Genomic DNA, 22,823 nt, shown 5'->3' with positions numbered 1-22,823 from the left:
ATATGGAAAAAGATTAAACAGACTGATAAAGGAGTGAATTTCATTGCCAACCTGGTTGGATCTTATTACTTGCATTAAAATTAGTATTTCATTTAAACGCAGTTTTAATTAAATTATCATTGTAAAGCATCAACTCAAAAACTGAAAAAGAATTTTTATCGGATTTTTTTTTACATCACTTCGATTAAAAAAAAATGTGGGGAATACCTACGCATAACATTTTGGCTTTTAGCATCTTATATTTTAATCAATCAAAGCAACCTGTGTGACGTGATAGCAACTACTGGAAACAGAAATTGAAAAAAAATAAACAATTTCGGAAAACAACGACCCACGACCAGGCTTCATTTTGCTCATCTTGACCAAAAAGAGACAGTGAACTTCTTCGCTCCGAATAATTGTGAGTCCATTTTTAATGAGCATTTCATCATCTTCTGCTGAGTGAGCGGTGAGAAAATTTTTCTCTAACGAATGATCACTCTTCTACTGTCAGAGCACTGTTGGTGTGTGACTCTGAAAACACCTCATCAGCGCTACGTGTGATCAGTGAAACGAATTGCTCAGTGAAGGCAGTGAAGAGGACGTTCAATAATTCTGGCATGCAGAGTTAATAAAGTTTGAAACTTTTGGAAATTTCAGACATTTCGGGGGCCTTGGAGTTTGAAAAAAATATGTTTTTGATTTCGACATTGAGAACTTTGACAAACATAAATTGAAAAATTTGACAGGTAGAAATTAGAATTCAACTAGTGCTGAAATAAACCACAACCGAAGCATCACAACTCTGTTCGGTCGTTGATTTCTCAGCCAGCAACTGAGAAGCTGATGAACATTTCTCCCTGTGAGAATGAAATTGGGTAACTGCGTTTTTTAAATGCTCTGCAACAAAACGTGGGCTGCTTGATCGCTTTAAGTGTGAGAAAGCATTTTTCTCCCAGGCGTTTTACAAGCAGATGAGAAAAAGTGAGCAAAAATCAAGAGAATCGAAGAAGCCTGCCCACGACCAACCAAATTACTATTTTCCATCGGTATCATGTTTTGTATGGTATTGATATATGAGAAGGAATGAGAAAGACTAAGTTCACGCTACCGAACCGAGGCAATGCTGCTTCACTCGATTTGGACTTAATCTAGGTAATTGATTTGCTGTTCTTGTTATCCCCGACTACCGGCCTCCGCATTATGACATCCGTTTTCGTTCGCATTCTATACTTTTTCAGCCACAAATCACACGAGTACTTTTTAAATTCAACTGAACACATCATCTCTTCTTGACTCGCTAAAACAATTCTTCAATTTATGTACATTTCACCTCACATTCTTACTCAAACCACTAGTATTTCATTGAGAAAGAAAAATTTCCAAAAATTCCCAAAAAGCGCAAAGAGAAAACTGAAAAAACGCGTCCGCACTCGAGCAAGGCCTACTCGGAACTCATCACTGAAAAATATAACACATTGCTTACAAAAATCTAAAATCCCAAGAGCTACAAATATAATGAAAACAAAAGTAATGAACAAAACAAGAAAAGTTCTAAATGGCTCTTGAACATGATAAAAAATAAATAAAAATGACTAAAATTTGTAAAAAAAATGACGTAAAATAGCATTCTTGGTGAGAACAATACACATTGTTTTAGTATAAAGTAACGAAATAAATGAGAAAAATCCGTTAGTTATTGGCAACAGAAAACGTTTGAGTGTGTTGCCAAAATCGGAAGGGGCCTGTATGAGCAGTTGATTTTCGTATCCCATGACAAACAAACGGGCGCGATTCTGAGCTTTGAAGGATTCATCCCCCATTTCAGACTTCTCTGAGAGGCCTAATCCCAAATGGATTGGCATGGGAGATTGCCTATCTACAGCAAGTTTGAAACTCGCAAGCCATCCTTGCAGTGTGCATGAGGCGCTTTTGAAGGATTGCTTTGGTGCCACGTGAAAGCTTCCACGTGTCAGGAAGTTGACAGACACACGCAGCGGGCTACCTTCGTGTGCCATTGATACCGTTTCGCTGACAACGCTACCGAAATTAATGACAACCGAGGAGTGCTTAAATTAATAAAGTTATGGGTCGCTCTTATGAAGCGGGTACACATTTGATGGCAGCCGGGCGTTAAACGAGAACCATAACGCCTGGCGGAAGCTGTTCAGCGAGTTCAAAGAACAGTTTTCAAACCTAATTGACTACACGTCGAAGCTCGCAACATCGTTCCGACGATGACGACGAGGTGATGAAGATGACTCTCGAAAGGGTGGTAAATAAGCCAGATAATTGAACACTCTATGAACCGGCAACGGAGCAGAAAAGTGTCTTGGGAGACAAATTGATGTCATTTGAAAACATTCCATGGGGTAGTGAATCTCGGTCCACTGGTAGAAAAAGAATCTTTTTTTCATATATGCTGGTTTTCAAAATTTAAAGCCACAAACTCTTTCTTTCAACGATATTTATAGCTGGGAACCAGGCTCGTTCGAAGGACCCGTCCGTTGGGGGGATCGTTTCAAAATTCATAAATAGTCAAAAATAATAACAAAATTCAAATTAATTATCTATGATTCAAACAACAATTTCTCAGTCATTCTTAAAACTTTTTTTTATGTCTCTGAGAGAGTTTTGCATTGGATAAGTTTACATGTTCCAAAAAACTGAACATACCTCATCGATAAAACAATAGCTTTGTTGATTTTGTTTGGTTCCGGCACGAATTTTTATCATAAACGATTACAAAGCTCACAAAAGAGCTAATTTTTCTGTCGAAAAGTAAAAAAAAAAATGCTGCAAAAATGCTGCAGCTGATTTCTATTCGCCTGACCTAGTCTTTGATGTCCTTGTATGATGACTCTGATGGCTCAAGCAAAAAACATAAAATTGAATCAAAACGGTCGTCAGGACTTTACACGGAGTTGAAAAAGTCTAAATTTCAACCAATGGGGAACCAGAATGATTGTTGTGTTATTGTGCAATCGTTCATAATTCTCTAGGATTTGACATTTAGTCCGGTTCCTTGACAGCAAAATGTCAGGTTTGTTATGGTCCCTCAAAATCGGGGGCCCGTAATTTTGATGGTTTTCAAATACTATGACAAAGGATTCATCTGTCGATAAACGTATTGCTACGCGCAGTGCTGCTAGATAGCCGAAGATATGCCAATTTCTGGCATCGTGCTCTAGTACGGTGTTCAAAGAGCGTTTCTTCCGCTTTCGGAGCTTTCGGATGAATCACAAGGCACTCACTCGAAGGTCGCGTCACTCCGACGATTTACGCAACAATTTTGTTTCAACTCCGGTTTCGCAGTTGCGCTTCGGATTTATTTCGCTGCGAAGCGGAAAATGAACGAAAAAAAAACTTATTAAGGTTTTGAATTTTACAGTTTCACTGGTCAACGAAAATGAATGTTCATGACCGACATGGGTTCAACTTTATTTCGTTCGTTGTTGGGTTTGTTAATATGAAATTATTAAATTTCACTCGGTGCACTCAAATAACTTTAACGTCTGGCCCGAGTCGAAAGTTAGGTATATTCAGTTCAAGAAATTGAACATACGCCTTCATATCGCCATTTCCATCAGCAAGAGTAAGGTACCGTGTACGTATTATGGTCCGGCAGTAATATCGGTGCTGATGTGCACCGATCTGCGGAACGTTCCAGTCATTATTGAACTCCTGAAAGATCTCCCGGAGCAAAATTAAACAAATTCCACTCCTGCTAAGAGCCCGGTTCCATTGGAGTGTAGGTGGAGGTGCGATGTTCGAGGAACTTCACTACAGTTGGTTGCTCGCTCCATTGGCCCACCAAATGGTGGAGATGAAATTATTCTAATGAAAATTGTGCTGCCGGCAATCGAGATGGAACAAACTTTTGCTCGGCCCTGCGCCCACACTCAGTCAGTCTGCAACAGAAAGGGAGCGGAAGTGGAGAGTTTTCTATTCGCTCCAGTCTAATCAGAACCAACTGGATGGTCGATGAGTTGGACATGGACAAGAGATACGGGATCGCCTTTGCCCATATGACTGCCTTCGTTATACAAACAAGTTACTGCACATATAGAATAGTTTTCCCCCTGGGAAACATTTCTGGGTCTAGATTCTGTTCCCTTAAAACTCATCCCAACAAATTCACAGCCCAACGGACAAACCCACACGAAACCGTCGGTCCCTCGGCCAACAATTATTAATATTCATATTGAATTTCATACTTGGATGCATTTCTTCCTGTTCGGGTTCTTCTGGTTAAAGTTTTGCTGCCGGGAAGACGTGGGCGGTGAAGTCTACTCGAAGCTACGGGTTCTATCGGCCAGACATTATCCTGGGATGGCAATGACAGGATTATCTGCTGTGGAATCAAGCTTCTATTGCCGCTGAAAGTTTTCTGCCGGCTTGGTGGTTTTCTGTTTGCCTAAGAATACCGCACTCAATGTTGCCTTCTTGTATTGGATCTGCCCATCATGATTTGTATTTGGTAAAGGATTCGTGTAAAGGGTATACCGGTATAACTGGCAGAAATCCATTTTTTTTAAAGGCTCTCGATTTTGAAATTAAAACTATGATTGACGAGAAATCAGTTCAGTTCACTTGAATTTACTTCTCTTTTTTGTTCTCTTGGCGTGAGAGCAAAACTGAGTTTCACATAGAACATGAAATTGAGTTCTCTGTCCAATATCGAATGATGCTCTCATCGGAGAATTCTATCGGATGATATCGATTTTTTGACTCCCTGTTGAAGGCTGAAAACGTTAGGGCATCAAACCATTTAAAACGTGATGCCCTTGGCTATCGCTAATAAATTGGTGGCCCATGAGCCTTTCTGGGCCAGACGATATTGCAAACTCAGTGGTGGAGGCGATGGTTTTATTCCGGATACTTTCAATGTGGTGCTTCCTAAGTGTATACCAGGGAATCCAAAAATCGTTATCCTCCGAAAGAACTTGCCTTTAAAAACACCCATAAGTTTTTCATCCGCAAGAACACTACACTAGCGCTTATCAACTTCAATTTTGCTCTCGATAAGTTGTGCATTCCTATTGAAATTTATCGTTTCTTGTAACGTTAAGTTTAAGTTCTCACTCCCGGACGAGAGAATTTTTTCACTATTTTGCATGGAGTTAAAGGCGCGGAGAGTCAGAATGGGCGTTAATAGCTAGAAAAAGCACTCTCTGTGCGTTTGTTCTCTTGATCAGTTTTGTCGGAAAATATTCTCCAGAGCTAGAACTGAGCCAGACTGAGAGAAAATAGTTTCGGACGAGTTATCTTGATCGGCATTGGAGAGGGATGAGGAGTTATCTCGTTCTCATATTTATCGCTAAGTGTTAAACAAGTGATAAACCAGTTATCATTATCAGATCTGCTCGATTTGCTTCCCTGGTGAATACACGAGGAGTTATTATCAAACCAGTGGAACTGCGAAAACCAGTCTCAAAAAAGGAGACGGCATCCAAATGTGAACGTAGTAAGCATAACGGGATGCGAAGACCCGAACTGGGTTAGGATCTTTTGGCCTAGCAGTAAGTGATCCAGTAGGGTTCAACACTCGGCCTTGTTCTCTGTGGGGTCATCTTAGATGAGATTTTTACGCTCAAGCTACCAGTTACAGAAGGCATCTGGAAGAAAGAAATGAAGATCCAGATGGCCCAGCATAAGACCGAAGTACTACTGCTGACCAAAAATCCTAATAGTTTATAAATTTACGATAGCAGCAATAATAAATTTGGATTCAGAAAACGAAACTATTTTGGTCCGAAATCCGTCTAGCAACGGACTGGTATCTGACCAATTTTAGTCTGGAATCGAACCAAATTTGGTTTGGCTCATGTTTTTTTAATAACTCGCCCATCCGACACTTTGTTTTTCCTTCGCGTCGCGTCGTCAGGAAACTTGTGTCACCAAAGCACTGAATTTGTCCGAATTTGGTCGGTTTTCTAGCCTGTTTTCAGACCGATTCACGGGTTGAACGGACCAAAACCCGACCGATTTTTCGATCTGGGTAGTTTTCCCAATAAAGATCTAGACCAGTGGTTTTCAAAGTGGTCCCTACCACCCCCTTGGGGGCGTTGAGGGCTTCCAGGGGGGCGGTGAGATTAATTCTGAAATTTGGGGGGCGTTAGAAAGGCTCAGGGGGGCGGTGAGATTGTAATTCACATTTTTACAAATCACAAAACAACGTAGATTTAAAATAATAACGAGTTAGTTCGATGCAAAACAATGGAATTACGTTACAGAACAAAACATCAGTTTCAAGACTAAAATATCGTTAATTCCACAGAGCTGCAAGCTATTTTTTTTCCAGTATCTAAAAAATTGTTTTCTTTAAATGTATCTAAAAGATTTTTTTAAATTGTCGCAGATTTTGCATATGCTCTTCATGTTGATCATGTGTTGTTATATTATCAAGATCAATTTTAGATTGCAATGCTTGATAATCTTTGAAATGTATTGACTCAAAAAATCTGCTAAGCATCTGTGTTAAAAGTTGTCATCTGTGATTCAGTTATAGATTTTTTGGAAAGATAGTATGAAAGTTTTTTTTAGGTATGAGAATTTTTATTTTAAATTTATTCAGTTAATTAAGTAAATTCTAAAAAACTAAAATGCAGAATGCTAATGCAGAATCGTTTTTTATTAATGTATCAAAATCTATTTTTCACTTATAATACCCTATTCCTTTATGGCTCTAAGGTTCTCATATAAATTTGAATGAATTTTGAGTTAAGTCTTAGAACAACATAATGCCAAAAGCTAATGGGTTTTCAACTATCCAGATTTATATTAAAGATTTTTTTTAACTTTAATTCAGTTTATTGAGACCGGAGAAGTTTGAAAAAACTGTTAACAGTCCCCCATTTTATGACGGTTCATAAAATTTTGCCCCGGGGGTGTTGAGATCAACAATTTTGCAAAAGGGGGCGGTGAGTGAAAAAAGTTTGAAAACCACTGATCTAGATAAACCTTTGAAAAGGGCCAAACTTTTCAGACCAATTTTTCAAGAAAATTTCTAGCTCTTATATTACAATTCCTACATAATTGTGGTCAACGGGAGAGTTTTAGAAAAATGATTGAATTCTTAGAAATAAAATATTGACAAAAAGTATTTTAAAATATTACACTGAAAAAAATGCATATTAAAAAAAAACTAATAATTTCTTTAAAATACGCCATCTCAAAAGGGGCGGTGAGTGAAAAAAGTTTGAAAACCACTGATCTAGACAAACCTTTGAAAAGGGCCAAACTTTTCAGACCAATTTTTCAAGAAAATTTCTAGCTCTTATATTACAATTCCTACATAATTGTGGTCAACGGGAGAGTTTTAGAAAAATGATTGAATTTTTAGAAATAAAATATTGACAAAAAGTATTTTAAAATATTACACTGAAAAAATGCATATTAAAAAAAATAATAATTTCTTAAAAAAACGCCATCTCAGAATTTGATGAAAATTTTTCCTAAGAGGGGTAGTAGATTTTTTTTTAACAAAAAAAAGTTTTTCAATGATTTTTTTTTTATGTTTTTTAAGTCACGTGGTTTATTTTTTCAGTGTAGATTTCCAACCTTTAATTCAAAAACTGCTACATACACACAAAATTTTCGAGGCCGGAATTTAGCAAAATTTTGCTCAAATTTGACCAGCTAGAAACTTAGCAATCAATTTAGCAATATTTTTTAACTAAAATTTTAGCAAACGAGAAAAAAAGTTAGCCGCCACTGTTTTTACTCAAATTTTTAGCAAAAACCGGAGAAAAAGATTGCCCGGATCCGTAATTTAATGTTTTGTTATTTTTTCTATGGAGAATCAGGGGAATGTTTGATTATTGAGTAGAATACACAAATTTCATTCACTTATAATTTATTTTTAACATTAAAAAAAAATTCACACTTTTTGTAAAACGGAAATTCCGATTCAGGGAACGCACAGCACCGGGGTGTTTGCCGGATGCAGCTTGTTTCCAGTTGTGGTCCTTCTTTATTGCCGTTGCGGGTTTCGTGTTGCAGTTTTAACCTGGTAGAAAAAAACAAACACACAAATTTTAAATTTAAAAATTGGACAATCTGAACATTTTAAGATCGGACCTTACCTGTAAGCATCCGGTGTCGATTCAGATACCATTTAGTCGTGGAGTTGGCCACCACAAGAACCACCAGCAACGAACAACCGGAACCGCTCTTAATCGCGACAGTTTTTAATTTCCTTCAAATTGGCGCGGCGGCTGGTGTCTGTGAACAAAGCGGCTGAAAAACCTTTGTTTTACTAAAATCAAGTAAAATGACCTTTTGTATTACTAAAATCAAGTAAATTTAACTTTTTGCTAACTCAACAGTAAAAAAATATTTTTGCTAACGGAAAGTAACAGCGAAATTTTGCTAAGTGGAGCCCCGAAAGTTTTGTGTGTAGGTCGATTCACGATGACGTATTCTCCCTTTTGTGGTGACAGTTCGCACGTCCTGTTTACAAAATTTTACGAACGAGAAATGGGGTGCGGCGAAATTTTTCGTGTAGCTGCACGGTCAAGAAATTTAACTCAAAACTCAGTTTAAGGATAGCAAAAAACGAAGTTCCATTTTGTGAATTAAATTTAGCGCATTTTTTTTGATTTCTCATGTTTATCTCTTTGGAAATTAACAGAAAGTTGAAAATTCGTAAAAATTTCGAAAAAGAGGTTTGTTTATTAAAATGTTTCAACATTTTTTCAAAACCCTTCTTCAACACATTTGTTCTGGACCAACCTACTTTGCATTGAATAATCTGGGAAAGCGCGTCTACTTGAACCAAAAATCTCATCGAATGTCCAAATGTGGAAACTTCTAAAGAATTCGAATGTGAAATTTCTTGTGTTATTTTTACTGGAAGTTGTAAAACAAATGCACATATTTATACGACAACACTATTCAGGGACAGAAGAATCCAATATAGGAAAATTCTCCGGTGAACATTCCGCAAAAAAAGGCTGAACTATTATGAATTTTTACGATATGATATTTTTGAGGAATAATAATAACGTCCGATAGTTTAACCACTTATCACACTGACACGAGACTTATAGAACAAAATTTCTCTCAGGTTTTGGCTAGAAGCCTCCTATCGTTAACATTGCGCGGAAGCAAATCGAGCATGAAAATTTTACTGGTATCGACATTTTCGTTAATTTTCGAGCAGCGCAAAAAATCGAAATCGAATGTCCAGTCAGCGGTCAGTAGTTTAACTTTTAAGTTTAAGTCCATTTATTCCAGCTGGATTTCAGCTATATTAACAAACGAAATGATTGATTTTTCATTATTTGATATTTAAAACATCTTATTTTCTTTTTTAATTTTTTTAACCCAAAATTGAGCTGAGAACTTTTGCTAAAAGCGTGTGAATGAGAATTAAATGAGGACCCAGATGTTTGCTTTGCTTCATCAGCGTGTGGAATTGGAAAATAAGGAATCAAAACAGGAATCGCGAAGTGTAAAAACCAGTGAGGCCAGGCAGTGCGTGAATCGACCTATTGAATTTATTGTACTGATTCCTACACTGAAAGAAATGCAAATCAAAAACTTAAAGTCGATTAAACAAATATAAAAATATCATTTTATACTGTGTAATCTGTTTTTTTTAATATTCATTTGAAGCACTTCTTATCACGAAAACAACAAAATGCATCTCCCCACCACTCACACTTATCGATACACTTTCTTTTCATACCAAATTTTCGCTTGTGATTAGACATTTTTCCATTTTTTTTTAATTATTCATTTATCTCAAATACCTTACGTAAACGCTTCGGTCAGATATCAAAACTTTTCTCAAATGTTGAACGTGCGATTTGACATATGAGACCACCTTTACATTAATTCCACCTTGGTTCCAGCTTCTTGTATGACGTTTTGGATTTGTCAAAAATGATCAGCATTTACTGCTGGATCCATCTATTGACAAACAGCTGGAACTTAATTGTGCATCTCAAAATATAAGAGAATCACATAAAATTACTTCTTATTCAATCAACTGATAATGTTTAATGTATTGATTATGTAGAAATCTCTCAAGCACTCAATGCCTGAGCTCCCACCCAGCAGACTAAATATTATAAAACAAAATACTGAACCAATCTTTCCAAGTATCCCCACCAGGATCATAGCACGAAGGGGCATGAACGAAGCTATCCAGGGTCAACTGTACACAAGAAAATTTGTTGTTAAACATTGATAATTGCCTTATCGTTTATGCAAATTGTATGCTATCGGGAGTCGGTGAGCTTTGCGAGCTTGTGATGATAGCCGGAAGTGGAGAGGAAGCCAACGGCATAAGACATGAAATTGGCGAAATATATTTTTTCAAATCATCCAGCACTCCCTTATTAATCCCGGATATTCGAAAATAAGCATGAATTTGGTTAAATGGCAAGATGGTGATGCCATCTTTGACTTAAAACTTGAGAAATAGTGTTTGACTTTAAAAAAACATCAGTATTTTTGAATTCCAACCTGCTGTTCGGATTAAAACTCAGCCTCAAATTTATGTTTCATCATTTTGCATCATACTTATGAATGTTAATGAAGAAATAAAGCAGTCTGATAGAGTTTTATAGCTCAAATATCGAATTCCTTAACGCTAAAGGAGCATTTCTTAAAACCCACTTTTAATACCTTTGAAAACCTTTGGAATTCTGGAAAACTCCTTAAAATGCAGTTATCTATTCAAATAATTCGTGGAAGCATTATTAATCACTTTTACACAGTAAATTTCTAAAAATAATCTTGTTTTTGTTGAAAAACTCAAGTGGTGCTATTCTTATTTCGCACCCTTTTTTCACATTTTTGGTCCTCAACGCCAATTGCTACGTCCAAAAAAAGTAAACTTATGCTTGATTTATCCGTTAAGCAATTCAGAACAAACTGTGGAAGAAAGTTTTCGTAATTTTCAATCATTCATATTTTTACAAGCAAAACACATAGTGGTGCTATTCTTATTTCGCTCACTGTAGTACCCGTTAGGGTTGCCAATATTTTTTTTTTCAAAACTCAGGGAAATGAGAAATAAAAATCAGAATACATGGTTTAACGGAAATTTCGGTCAAAATGAGGACCTTTTTTCTGTCATCAATCCACATTTTGACCTCCACTAATGTCTTCAATGCATTTCCGTACTACTCATTTTCCATCACGAAAATCAGGAAAAATGTGGCTTACCTCCAGTCTCCAAAAATAAGAGAAAAACGGCTATCCGGGCCGGACAAACCCGGTAATTTTTATATAAAAACCTAGTAAAATCTGGGCATTCGATTTCAAATTGACGACCATAAATCCGGACAATATCCGGGCACATTTTGTCAAAACTCAGAAATTCATCAACGAAAATCAAGAAAAAAATATGAAAAAAATTTTTTTTTCGTCAAGCTAATCGATTGATGTTGAATCGTAATTTAGGCTTCCAAAAAACCTTTCATGATTATTTTTATAAAACTTGGTTAAAAAAAAATCTGTTCGGAGGTGTGTGTTGATTTTTTTTGTTTGATTTGCCAATAAAGTGAAAAAATCCGGACAAAATCCGGGCATTTTTCAATAAAATCCGGGCAACCGGCCCGGGCCGGAATGTTCTTAAATTTAACATTAAATATCCGGGCAAACCCGGATAAAACCGGGCAATTTGGCAACCATATTATAAGGTTATAATGTTGGGACTCCAAAATTCAGGCAAATCCTGAAAATTCAGGCACTTTCAACCCTGATACCGGTTACAATCAGCACACACTGAAATTGCTTTAACTTTCTAACTGATGAGTAAAGTTTATGGGTTTTTTAGGGTTAATAGTTTTGAGTGTATATTAGATTGTCCCAATTGACCCGACTTTTAAAAAAGTTATGCACTGCCGGATAAAATTGATCCTAGGCCTGGTACAAGATCTCAAATTAGGGAAAGGTCACGGATCACGGGAAGGGGTCGCTCAACGAGCCTGAAGTTTGTAAGTGATTTTGAGTCATTTTGTTCGGGAGGAACATGAAAATCCATTTTATCATCAATAAGTTTGACCCTTCGGCCGAAATATTTCCTTCAAAGACTGCATTTCGATTCGAGTTGAGATAAAAAAAAAGTTATTAGGCTTTAAAAATGGGATAACTTTTTCAAGGGTTATATTCATTACTATTGATTGAACAGTGATGAATATCACCTTTAAAAAAGTACACCCAATTTTGAAGCCTAATAACTTTTTTTTCTTAACTCGAATCGAATTGAAATCATCGAATGAAATATTCTTCGTAGTTTAGGCTTTTAGAAAAACTGTATTCAAAATAAATTGGCCGAAGGAGACAAAAGTTTTTGATGGAAAATGAATTTTAATGTTCCTATACAAACTTCAGGCTCGTTGAGCAACCCCTTCTCGTGATTCGATCTTTTCCAAATTTGGCATGAGATCTTGTACTCGGCCTAGCTAAGATCAATTTTAGCCTGCAGCGCATAGCATTTCACAAGCATGAAATTTCCTATACAAATTTGGGCCAGTCTAGTGTATATATTGTTTACGGCATGGTCTATGGGTAATCATACACTGAACCAGGGCCGTAGAAAGAAATTATGGCAAGACTGCCACAAAATTATTGCACACAACAGGTCCCTCAATACTCCTTTGTGCAGTGTTTCCTATTCAAACCTTGTAATAACAGTTAATATAGACGACCCCTTTCGTCGACTCGTGACCTGGAACTTGCTACCAAGAATCAATTTCTCATAACTCATAACCCCCATCTGCAGATCTTCATCTCAATGCGATGCATAATCACGAAAATATCGCAAAAACAGTAAACAACAAATGTCAAAGACCCCTTTTTTGACCACGACCCAATCTTGACATCTGAAATCAATTACTTGTGTTGGTAAAGTCCCATGTGCAGGGCTAGAAGTTGGTCACTTTTTAGTAACTTTGTCACTATTTTTAAGCTGGTCACTCACCAGTTACTTTTTTGGAAATTTGGTTACTAAAGTAACTATTTTTATTATTTTCTAACACATGAATACATTTAATCTTCAAAAATTTGCTTCTGATTTTTTTTATTTCCATTTTATCTTTATCTTTATTGGAAGGGAAAAAGCCCATTTAAGTTAAAAGCCAATCCAATAGCTCATATGCGCGTAAAATCCCTCATCTTTTACATCAACAGATTACAATTTAAATCCAAATGATACATCGAGTACTTAAAATTAACACACCTTACAATCTAGCAATATTTTGGACAGTTAATCTTAGGCCTACATTAGGCTTTTTTTTAAAGCGAAATTTAAATTTCACAGATAAACAAAAATCAAGAACTGATGACACGCGATTGAACACTATAAATATTCTAAAAAGTGATGTATTTTGACCGTAATTAGTAGAGGCATACGAAGGACCGAGAAAGATTATTCATATTTCGTCTTATTCTAAAAATCATTGTGCCATTGTTTTTTAATTTTTTAATTTATTTTAAAGTGAAGTACACATAGCCTTTTTAATATGTTTGTTCGAATAGATAATTTTATTGTCGGGTTTGAAATGTGGGTTTACGAGTTCATAACATTTAAATGCGGAATTTAATATAAGATAATATAAATACATCACGTTTTCTGGGATACCAAATTAATAAAAAAAATCCTAAATTTTATGCCTTCCACTCTAGATGATAGTTGTTTTTAGCTAGTGGCGTTTTGCTTCACTTATAAAGTGTTTAAATACAGGTCTGAAAATCTTATATGTCAACATTTTTATGTCTTTTCAAAAGCATGAATTTCCTAACTTTATTATTTTCAATTCAAATAAAAAATCAACTCAAATTTTAAAAGTATCGATAATTTATGGAGTTTTTCATGTTTTCTATCCGTATGTCCTTTGAAGCATGCAAGGGGATATTGAGTCTTAATTTTACCATATGCTGTTTGAATAATAAGTTCGTTGAAATATTCTGTCGATAAAAACAACTTTTTTTATCTCTTGCTAAGAAACTTATACAAAAAAAAAAGTTTTATCAGTATCATTTGAAATGAGATAATATTTTTTAACACTCTTCAATTTTAGGTTTTATAATAGCCAACTGCATTTTTGATGCATTAAAATCATTTGAAATGTTTGACAATACTAAATATTGCTAAATAATATGTAAAAAAAAGATCAAGACCATATGTGAGCTGGTTAGACAAATGATTTACAAGGTGTTTTGAGGTCAATTTTTTTTGTTGTTTTGGTACAAAATGCATTAATTTTCTTGTAATTTGTAAATGGAAATGATACGAAGTTAAGTTCGTCGCCAAAAATTCTGTATTAGAAAAAAAACATTTAAATTGACACAAAAAACGATAAAATGCTTTCCATAGTAAAAAGAAAGATCATATTTGTTTTTCAATACAAAATTTCAATTTTTTGCATACAAACCTAAAAGTCAAGATTTACTCATGATGAGTTATGAACCAAAACGAAATTTTTTAGACCTCAGGTCCTTAGCATTAAAAAAAACCTGAAATTGACTCAGTCTGATGCCTGCCATGTGACAAACTTTTTTTTTGTTCCCAGGAGCTTAAAAATCCGCATAAAAAGCTGTTTTAAAATTGACAAATTTCTCATTCAATCTATTGGTTGAAATTGGTTAAGCTCTTGAAGAAATTTTTGTCTTGATGTGGTCACTTATTATGCCCTAATTTCATTTGAAAGTTACTATTTTCCCCTACTTTTTTGCGTCATGGTCGCTTCTAGCCCTGCATGTCCCAATTTTCATTACAATCCTATGAATAATGAACAAGAGCCATGAAACCTTAGTCCTGAGAAATGAGATTTTGGACCTGAGACAAGCTTCCGCGAGAAATAAATTTAGCTCCGATTTCAACTTGCGACCCCTCTAATGAAAGGGTTTGACTTGAAGGTGTCGAAAAATAATGCCGCGAGATCGCTCGTACAAGCTACAAGTGTTAGTACCGGTAGAAATCAGTTAAGCTCCGATTTCATCCTTTCACTAGAGGGGTCGTAAGTTGAAATCGGAGCTAAACTAATTTCTCGCGGTTCTAACACTAGTAGCTTGTCTCAGGTCTCAGGTCTAAAGTCTCATGACTCAGGTCTCATGTTTCATGGCTCTTGTCTTATGCCCAGGTCTCATGTCTTATGTCTTATGTCTCATATCTCAAGTCTCATGTCTTAGGTCTCAGGTCTCGGTTTTCAGGTTTCTTGTCTCAGGTCTCAGGTCGCATGTCTTTTGTCTCAGGTCTCAAGAATCAAGTCTTAGGTCTCAGGACTCTGGTCTTATGTGACAGATCTTTTGTCTCCGGTCTCAGGTCCAAAGTTTCATGTCTCAGGTCTCAGGACTCATGTTTCATGGCTCTTGTTTCATGCCTCAGGTCTCATGTCTTATGTCTCATGTCTTATGTCTCATGTCTCAGGTCTTATGTCTCTTGTCTCAGGTCTAAAGTCTCATGTCTCAGGTCTCATGTTTCATGGTTCTTGTCTAATGCCTCAGGTCTCATATCTTATATCTCATGTCTCATGCTGAGGTCTCAAGTTTAATATATCTTGTCTCGAGTCACAAGTCTCAGATCTCAGGTCTCATATCTCAGGTCTCAAGTCTCAGGTCTCAAGTCTCAGGTCTCAGGTCTCAGGTCTCAAGTCTCAGGTCTCATGTAATATGTTCTTAGTCCCAGAGCTAAGATTTTCCCAACTTCAGAAAGATTTTAAGTGTTTTCCTTTGAAAAGGGCTCAAAAACCGTGTTAATTCCCGAAAACCGTGTAAAAAAAGCCGTGTAAAAAAACCGTGTAAAAAAACCTTGGTGTGTATACAGATTATGATTCAAATTAGGTTACGGAGAGGTTTTTGGGACGATTTTTTATTCTTGGAATCGGATGATTTTTTTTCTCGTTGGAACTGTTGGACAAAACAAACAAATGAAAATATAGTTTTACATTCTGAATGTTCGATTGATTAAAGTCTATTTAAATAAACTCAACCCTTAAAAATTCATTGTTGTCTGCTTGAATATGAAGAAAAAATCACAGAAAAATCGCTTTTACAGAAAAATTTGGATGACCTGAGCATAAACTTACAATCCACATGCTCGATCACTTCCAATTCACTTGACCGCTGACTTAAGAAAATTTATACTTGATGGTAACCTAAAATTCACAAGAATTTGCGTATGGTCAAAATTCACTCCAGAGGTCACTTATATTTCAAAAGATTATTATTTTCTGTATAACATTCCCTTCTTTATAGTAATAACGCCGACTTATTTTTTTGTTGTTGATATTTTGTGTCCATCAAAGGGAGAAAAAATGTGAGCATATGTCCCGCGGGTCACAAATAAACATGTGGATGTTCGTGGACCGCGGTGGAACGGCTCCTTTTGCACGCGAACTGCGTGATATAGAAAAAGATATGATCAGCAAATCCACAGCTACTGAACATAGGGGAAAAGTTCATATAACGCCCCATGTGGCTAATACGCGCCACTCTTGTTTTGAAGAATCTGACACATTTTAAGCCTGCAAAATATTACCAATTTGTTTTAAATGCTGTGATTGGTCATGGCAAGTATGAATTTTCCCTTAAAATGCCCCTGTGTCGTAATAATTTCATAATTTAGGTTTTTCTTCATTTCGATCTAAATTTTAAAACACTTTTAATAAGGTGTCACCAAGCAGAGAAAAACGAATAAGACAATATTTTCTGACACATCGATAGAGGAGAATCTAAATTATGATTTTATGCTAAAAAATCATACTGAACTCGCTAAGGTATGCTTTTCATGGGTATGTTCTATCACGGCCCATGCGCTCTTTATAACGCGCCAATCGTAGTAGGCTGAAAATAGCATTAATTTTTCAAAAAGGCGAATTTTCATTGAAAATGAACAAAAAGTCTAAACCCATATTTTGAGCGTTAATTCAGCCCAAAAAATCTATTTTTCATTTTTTGTTAAATTTCTATTAGTCCATTTTGATTTTCTTTTCAGTCAAAGTGTCTGTAAGTATTGGTGTGTTTTCGGTCTTCGGCTGCTCTCGGGTATGTTCGGCTGCTAGGCGCGTATTGAATACACAGCGGCGCGTATTCGCAACACAGTTTTGTTCTGTGGCTTTGAATATGGTTTTTAAAAATCATGTTTTTGAAGAAACTATAGCAATTTGAGTAATGAAAAATCATAGGAATTTGTAGAAAACAGTTTTCTTCAACAATTACACCCATTTTTAACACAATTTGTACGTGGAATACATAGAAAACGAGCGATTCGCTTAGGTGGCGCATAATAGGGCATGTTCCCCTACAGCTCACAGCTGCTAAATATTTTCCTAAATCGAAAAACGCCCTTTATTAAGAAGCATAGATGAAATAACAAAGCATTCGCAGCATCCATTTTGCTCCACTACAACATCCACATCGTAACTGAAATGGCCAAGAAAGATGGCCGATGTATCCGCAGAAAGATTCCGTTCAAGTTTCGACGATTGCATGTGATTTACGGAAACGTTCCTAAACCATGCTGGTCCTTTCGCATCCTAGCCGGTTCCGGGCTCAAGTTTCCTTTCCTTAACCTTGTCGGGCCATTATTCATTGTTTATTGCTCGTCAACCGTGATCCACCTGCATCATCATCTGTCCATCCATCGTTTTCTCTGGTAAAAGGGGGATCCGCTTTCGACCTACTATGTGCCCAACCATATTTACTCACCCAAATGTAACTAATCCTCGAAAAACTTGTTCTCTCCTCTTGCTCTACATGCAGCTTTTTGTGCCACCGTGGCGCCCGGACGCTCCCCGCTATCGGTTCCAGATCCAGGAGGAACAACCGATCGGAACCATCCTGACGACGATGCAAGCAACAGATGCCGACTCGACGGTTGCCGAGTACCGGATGACAGATAACGGCTACTTCGAGATAGACAACACTACCGGTAAGTTTTGCGTCGGCTCTTTCCATGGACCGCAATTTATCTTTCTCAACTGCATATCGGCTCGAATTAGTCCGAGGGACTTTAGCTACCCTCTTGTAGGACATCGGATTCTGCCGCATCGAGATGGGTCTTCTGCTTGGGGGTGAGCCTCGACGGGCGAATCTGTTATAGCGAACCTATAATTCGGAATATCGAAGAGAGTTTCTGTTGTTTGTTTCCGAAATTGGCGTTTACGAAGCTAATTTTTGACAGATCGTGTGCGTGTGAGAAAATTCCTATCCAATCTAGCCATTAATGAAATTATTTTAGACGATTTTGAATAAAACAATGGTGTTGTTTTTATATTGAGCTAAGTTTTTCTTGTGAAAATCTAGGAATTTCAAACAAATTGGCTAATCATCAAAATATGAGGTTTGTTATACCATTTATCAAATCTCTATCATTAATAATAGCAAATTATCACAGCATGTATCCAACACTTTGTGACGATAGTAAAAATTTCTTTGTTCATGTTCATAATTTTTTAACCAGGTTCAAAAATTCAATGCTTACAAAACAATACCTAATATTTCGTACCAATAGATAACAAACTAATAATTTTACATTGAAGAGGCAAATTTGCATCACTTTTTTTTGTAAGGACGTGAGCAAGTTTTCGAGTGAAAATGAGCGCAACGAACCTCCTGTTAATTTCAATGTATTTATTATGGTTGTAGATTTGTCAAACTTAGTTGTGGATTTGAGAGATAAAATAATAATTAAAATAAATTAATTTTTGTTTTTCATCTACACTCAACGAAATCGACACCTTGAGGCTATGTGTGAGCCTATATAGATCTTTGCAATTAGTTCCACAATTCAAAATTATGTGTCCGGCATATAGCCAAAAACATAGAAAGGTTATATGTGTTGAGATATAAAAAGCATATGTGGAACATATAAATGTAAAAAAATTCCGCATTTAGAGTTGATATGTCAAGCAAATTGCCTTAATTAACCATCCTGCTATTGAATAGTTCACTTTTATACTTAATACAACAAAAGCGGGAATTAAAAACTTAATACTCTGAAGCATAATTCATGGTTTCTTTATTTAAAATGCACTTATGTTTACATTTATGTGTTTCTTGACCGCGATCAGTTAGATAGGTTACGAATCGCGAGTCACAAATTTTTCGAGGGGCGTTGAAGAATGAAGATTCCCATTCAGGTCTGGAGGGAGCACCGGTACTTCGGGTGGCTTGATTCAGGGGGTGTTGGTGGTTTCAGCTACCGCTAGCGATGTTCTCTGCAGGTTCTGAAAAATGGAAAGAACAAACTGTAATCAATGTTATTAAAACAAAGAACAAACTTATGGCATACTTACTCCGTTATCATCGAAGCGATCCAAATCAGCCGACCATCAGCAAGGAACATCCCCGTGTTCATCCGAAAGCGCAGCTCCGCTGTCTTCTGCGCATGATTTGACCCGAAAAATTTCGAATCGCACCCAGCAGCAGCAGAAAGATAACATTATTTTTCTTCGCGTGGTTTTCGTTGATAGCCTTTTTGCGCGGGGTTGCAGTGACTTAAAGCCTGGTCATCGAGGACGTTTAGAAGAGTTTTTACTATTTTCACAAAAAAATTCTTTGTCCGCTCAAATCTAAACTTCACGCGCGCCATTTTCAAAATGAAAAGGAGAAAACATCGACAACCGGTTCGATGATTTTTTGACTGATCGTACACGCTCATTTTGCTTTAGTCAGCCTAATATATTTACCTCACATGAAATTTATGTGTAAAAATATCGATATTTATGTGAATTATATAAAATATATGTGTAAGGCAATTTTGAAGACATATGTGTAGGGAAACATACATTCGAAGTGTAGATTTTTTGCAGTGTAGGACAATAAATTTAAAAATGCTTATACATATAACTCTAACGGGCATAAATCAACATAAATCCTTCCCCGATTATTGCAAAATTTAATAAAAGCCATTCTGGCTTACGCCAAATTAACTTCAAAATATATCTATCGATGATCATCGTGTCTTATATCAAAAGAACTATACTGAATTCAAAATGTTCGTGCAGACAAATGAAAATTGGAGATTAAATCAGATTTGCCAAATAATTTTTTTATCATTGTTTAGGTAAAATATAGCGAGTTAGTGGTAGTGTAGAAAAGATAATAGAATAGACATACGTCAAAAGTTGATCACCCCGAAAGTGATCTAAAAAGGCTTTCGTGAGAAATAAGCTCTGTTCAATACAGAGCGCAGAGTGTAAAACACTCAGGTTAATGTTTATGCTTATTCCTCTCCATACTGTTCACCACTACAAATTATTACTACCGTTCTCCCACTAGCCACTTTCTACACGACACAATTTGATAAACAGATCAAACTAATCCGCCGTGCTATACACCTCGTACAAATAAAATCCCCCAATTATCGAACCGAAAATAAAAGTTGCTCGTTTTTAAGTTGAGTATTTTATCAAACGTCGCGAGTTCTAAATCAAGTTCCGAAATTGTGTTCCGGTCCCAAAACAATCATTGTACGTAAATTATAGAAAAAAGTAATGAAAATTTATTCGGATGGCATCCCTGATCAATACCTTTTGTCCTTCAAAGGTGCCAGGTGGTTTTGTCAAAATTCGGTACACCGCAAAGGAAAAAACATCTGAATTTTTCAGGACACCACTAAATTGCATAAAAATGTGAAATACAGATGCTGTAAACGCCTTTATATATGCAGCGTTTTCTTGGCTAGACTACAGTTCTTATCGAAAAACACCATAGTAATATCATTTGAACCGAAGATTACCAACCGTTGAAAGGGTTGAAATATTTTTTTGCAGATTAATTCGATGTTATCATAACTTAACCACAAATTCGATCCTTATTGAGATGTTTTTTTTTAATCAGTACAATGCAAGATATCTTGAAGACAAATTAAAAAAAAAATCCGAACGATTCGGGAGTTTTTCAAAACTCAAGACGGTATTTATAAAATCAGGACTGCTGTTTTTAAGGGACTGTGTGTATGGGATAAACCCAAGAGGCTTAAAATCAGCAATAAAAAAAACAAAAACAAGCAGAAAATCAGAACAAATCCTTGAAAATCAGGACACATGGCACCTTTGACAAAGCTCCGAAAAAAACTCACAGTGTAATACTTCCATTTCTGTCGCCAGATAGCGCTATTCGTTTCTCCCGTTTTCTCGTTAAGTGGTGTATATCGGTTAAAGTATATCTGATAAAATTTGTATGTGCCGTGAAGCATCGAAGCAAATCGATGACAAAAAAGGTCATTTTTTACTACTCCAGCAACTTCTCGAAGTATTGCACATACTTTTGAATGAAAACTTAAGAGAAAATGCTCATTTTCAAATGCAAATTGTTAACAGAGAAGTCAATTACATTTATTTGAAATTTGGAAAAGCAGTTGAAATCGGAGCTAAACTAATTTTTACCGGTATCAGCACTAGTAGCTTGTACTAGCAAACTCGCAACACTAATTTTTATCACCCACAAGTCAGTTTTTTTATTTAGCGTTTCAAATGGTTCCATAATATTTTTTATAAACTTGCACATCGTATAACGGCCTTCCTGTTGAACAGATATAATGCACATAAATTGAACAGTGGGATTCTTGACAGAAACGAAGTAACAATTCAGGGGGATAAAATTCACAGTTTGATAACTGCCATTGAAAAGGACTCCATGATTGTAATATAATCTCGCCAGGACTAAACTTTACTTCCAATACCCGGATTTTTGACAAAAAAAAAAATGAGGTATAGAATTGTCAAAAGCCTGTATTCAGCTGTCAGTTGACCAGCGACGGCTGTAACAAATTTATTTAGATGCACAGTTATATATTTTTCTTTGATTCAAAACATTCAATACTTTCATTTGTGTTTCGAGATCAAACGGTTGTTCAGCGTTTGTTTGTTTGATGTCCGTTATGAGGATTTTTTTAATTATCTGATAATTTTCGCCGGAGGTCTTCGGATCTTCCCCAAAATTGAAAATTTGATCAACTTTTACGATTTGAAAACGCATTAACTGGTCTTTACAATGATATTTTTTGCAGAATATTCGGTGATGCAGACGGTACTTTTAGACACCATTTGAAGCTTATTTACAATGTTGCATGTTTAAGGTCATAACTTGAAATTATTTTGATATTTTATTTAGAAAGCTGATATAATTTCAATGCGTTTTGTTGCGCTATTTCATGACTACCGTTGTAAAATTGCAGAGTAATGTAGCTTTGAAATATGGTTTAATTTTATTCTCAAAAAATCAAAACGAATCTTACTCGAAAAATTAAAATTGTGGAAATCTGAAAAAACATGTGTTTTTAAGTCGTAAAAATGAATCCAATTTTCAATTTTGGGGACGATCTGAATACCCCCGGCGCAAACCTGTCAGACAATAAAAATATCCCCTTATGTTAGAAAACAAAATTTAAAAATGATGAGCCGGGTTGCCTACTACTTTTTAATTCAATATTCAAAAATTAATATTCCATCATGAATGGAAATTAATAAAGCTGTTTAATAACAGCCGAGATGGAAATTGGCAAACAGTTGTGCTTCCAGGCAGCTGAGCAGCACATTTGAACAGTTCCAAGTAGATCTCACCAACAACGGCCATGTTTGCTATTTTGTCATAAATGATGAATCGATTACATGACAAGTGCATAGGTTTAATGAATTTCCTTCCACAAGGTAGCGTGTAAATTATGAGCTGCATACCTGCGTGGGATTCGAGAGTGGCAAAAACGATGACAGATATCAACCACAATTGGACGGGCGGCTCACTATCTCCAATTTGCTCCCGGTGGCAACTATTATCGAAAGGCCATTCTAACAAACGTTCCTCACGTGGGAACCGATGGAATCAACCGGCAACTGTCATTCGATTGACATCCCGACAATGGCTCCCTTCGGATATTTTAG

At 36.1% G+C, this 22,823-nt stretch overlaps 1 protein-coding gene across 1 annotated transcript in view; it reads left to right on the top strand.

The window, feature by feature from the left end:
* The window catches only part of LOC129738010 (cadherin-87A), a 565,342-nt gene that overhangs the window by 430,484 nt on the left and 112,035 nt on the right, over positions 1-22,823 (top strand). The window contains exon 13 of the mRNA XM_055729186.1: positions 17,701-17,869. Coding sequence (XP_055585161.1) covers positions 17,701-17,869 — 169 coding nt within the window. The remainder of the gene's footprint in view (positions 1-17,700; positions 17,870-22,823) is intronic.

Source organism: Uranotaenia lowii, chromosome 1 (genome assembly GCF_029784155.1).
Source record: "Uranotaenia lowii strain MFRU-FL chromosome 1, ASM2978415v1, whole genome shotgun sequence".
Classification (NCBI taxonomy): Eukaryota; Metazoa; Arthropoda; class Insecta; order Diptera; family Culicidae; genus Uranotaenia; species Uranotaenia lowii.
The sequence above is the reverse complement of the archived record's forward strand: the minus strand, read 5'-3'. Positions and strand labels throughout refer to the sequence as shown.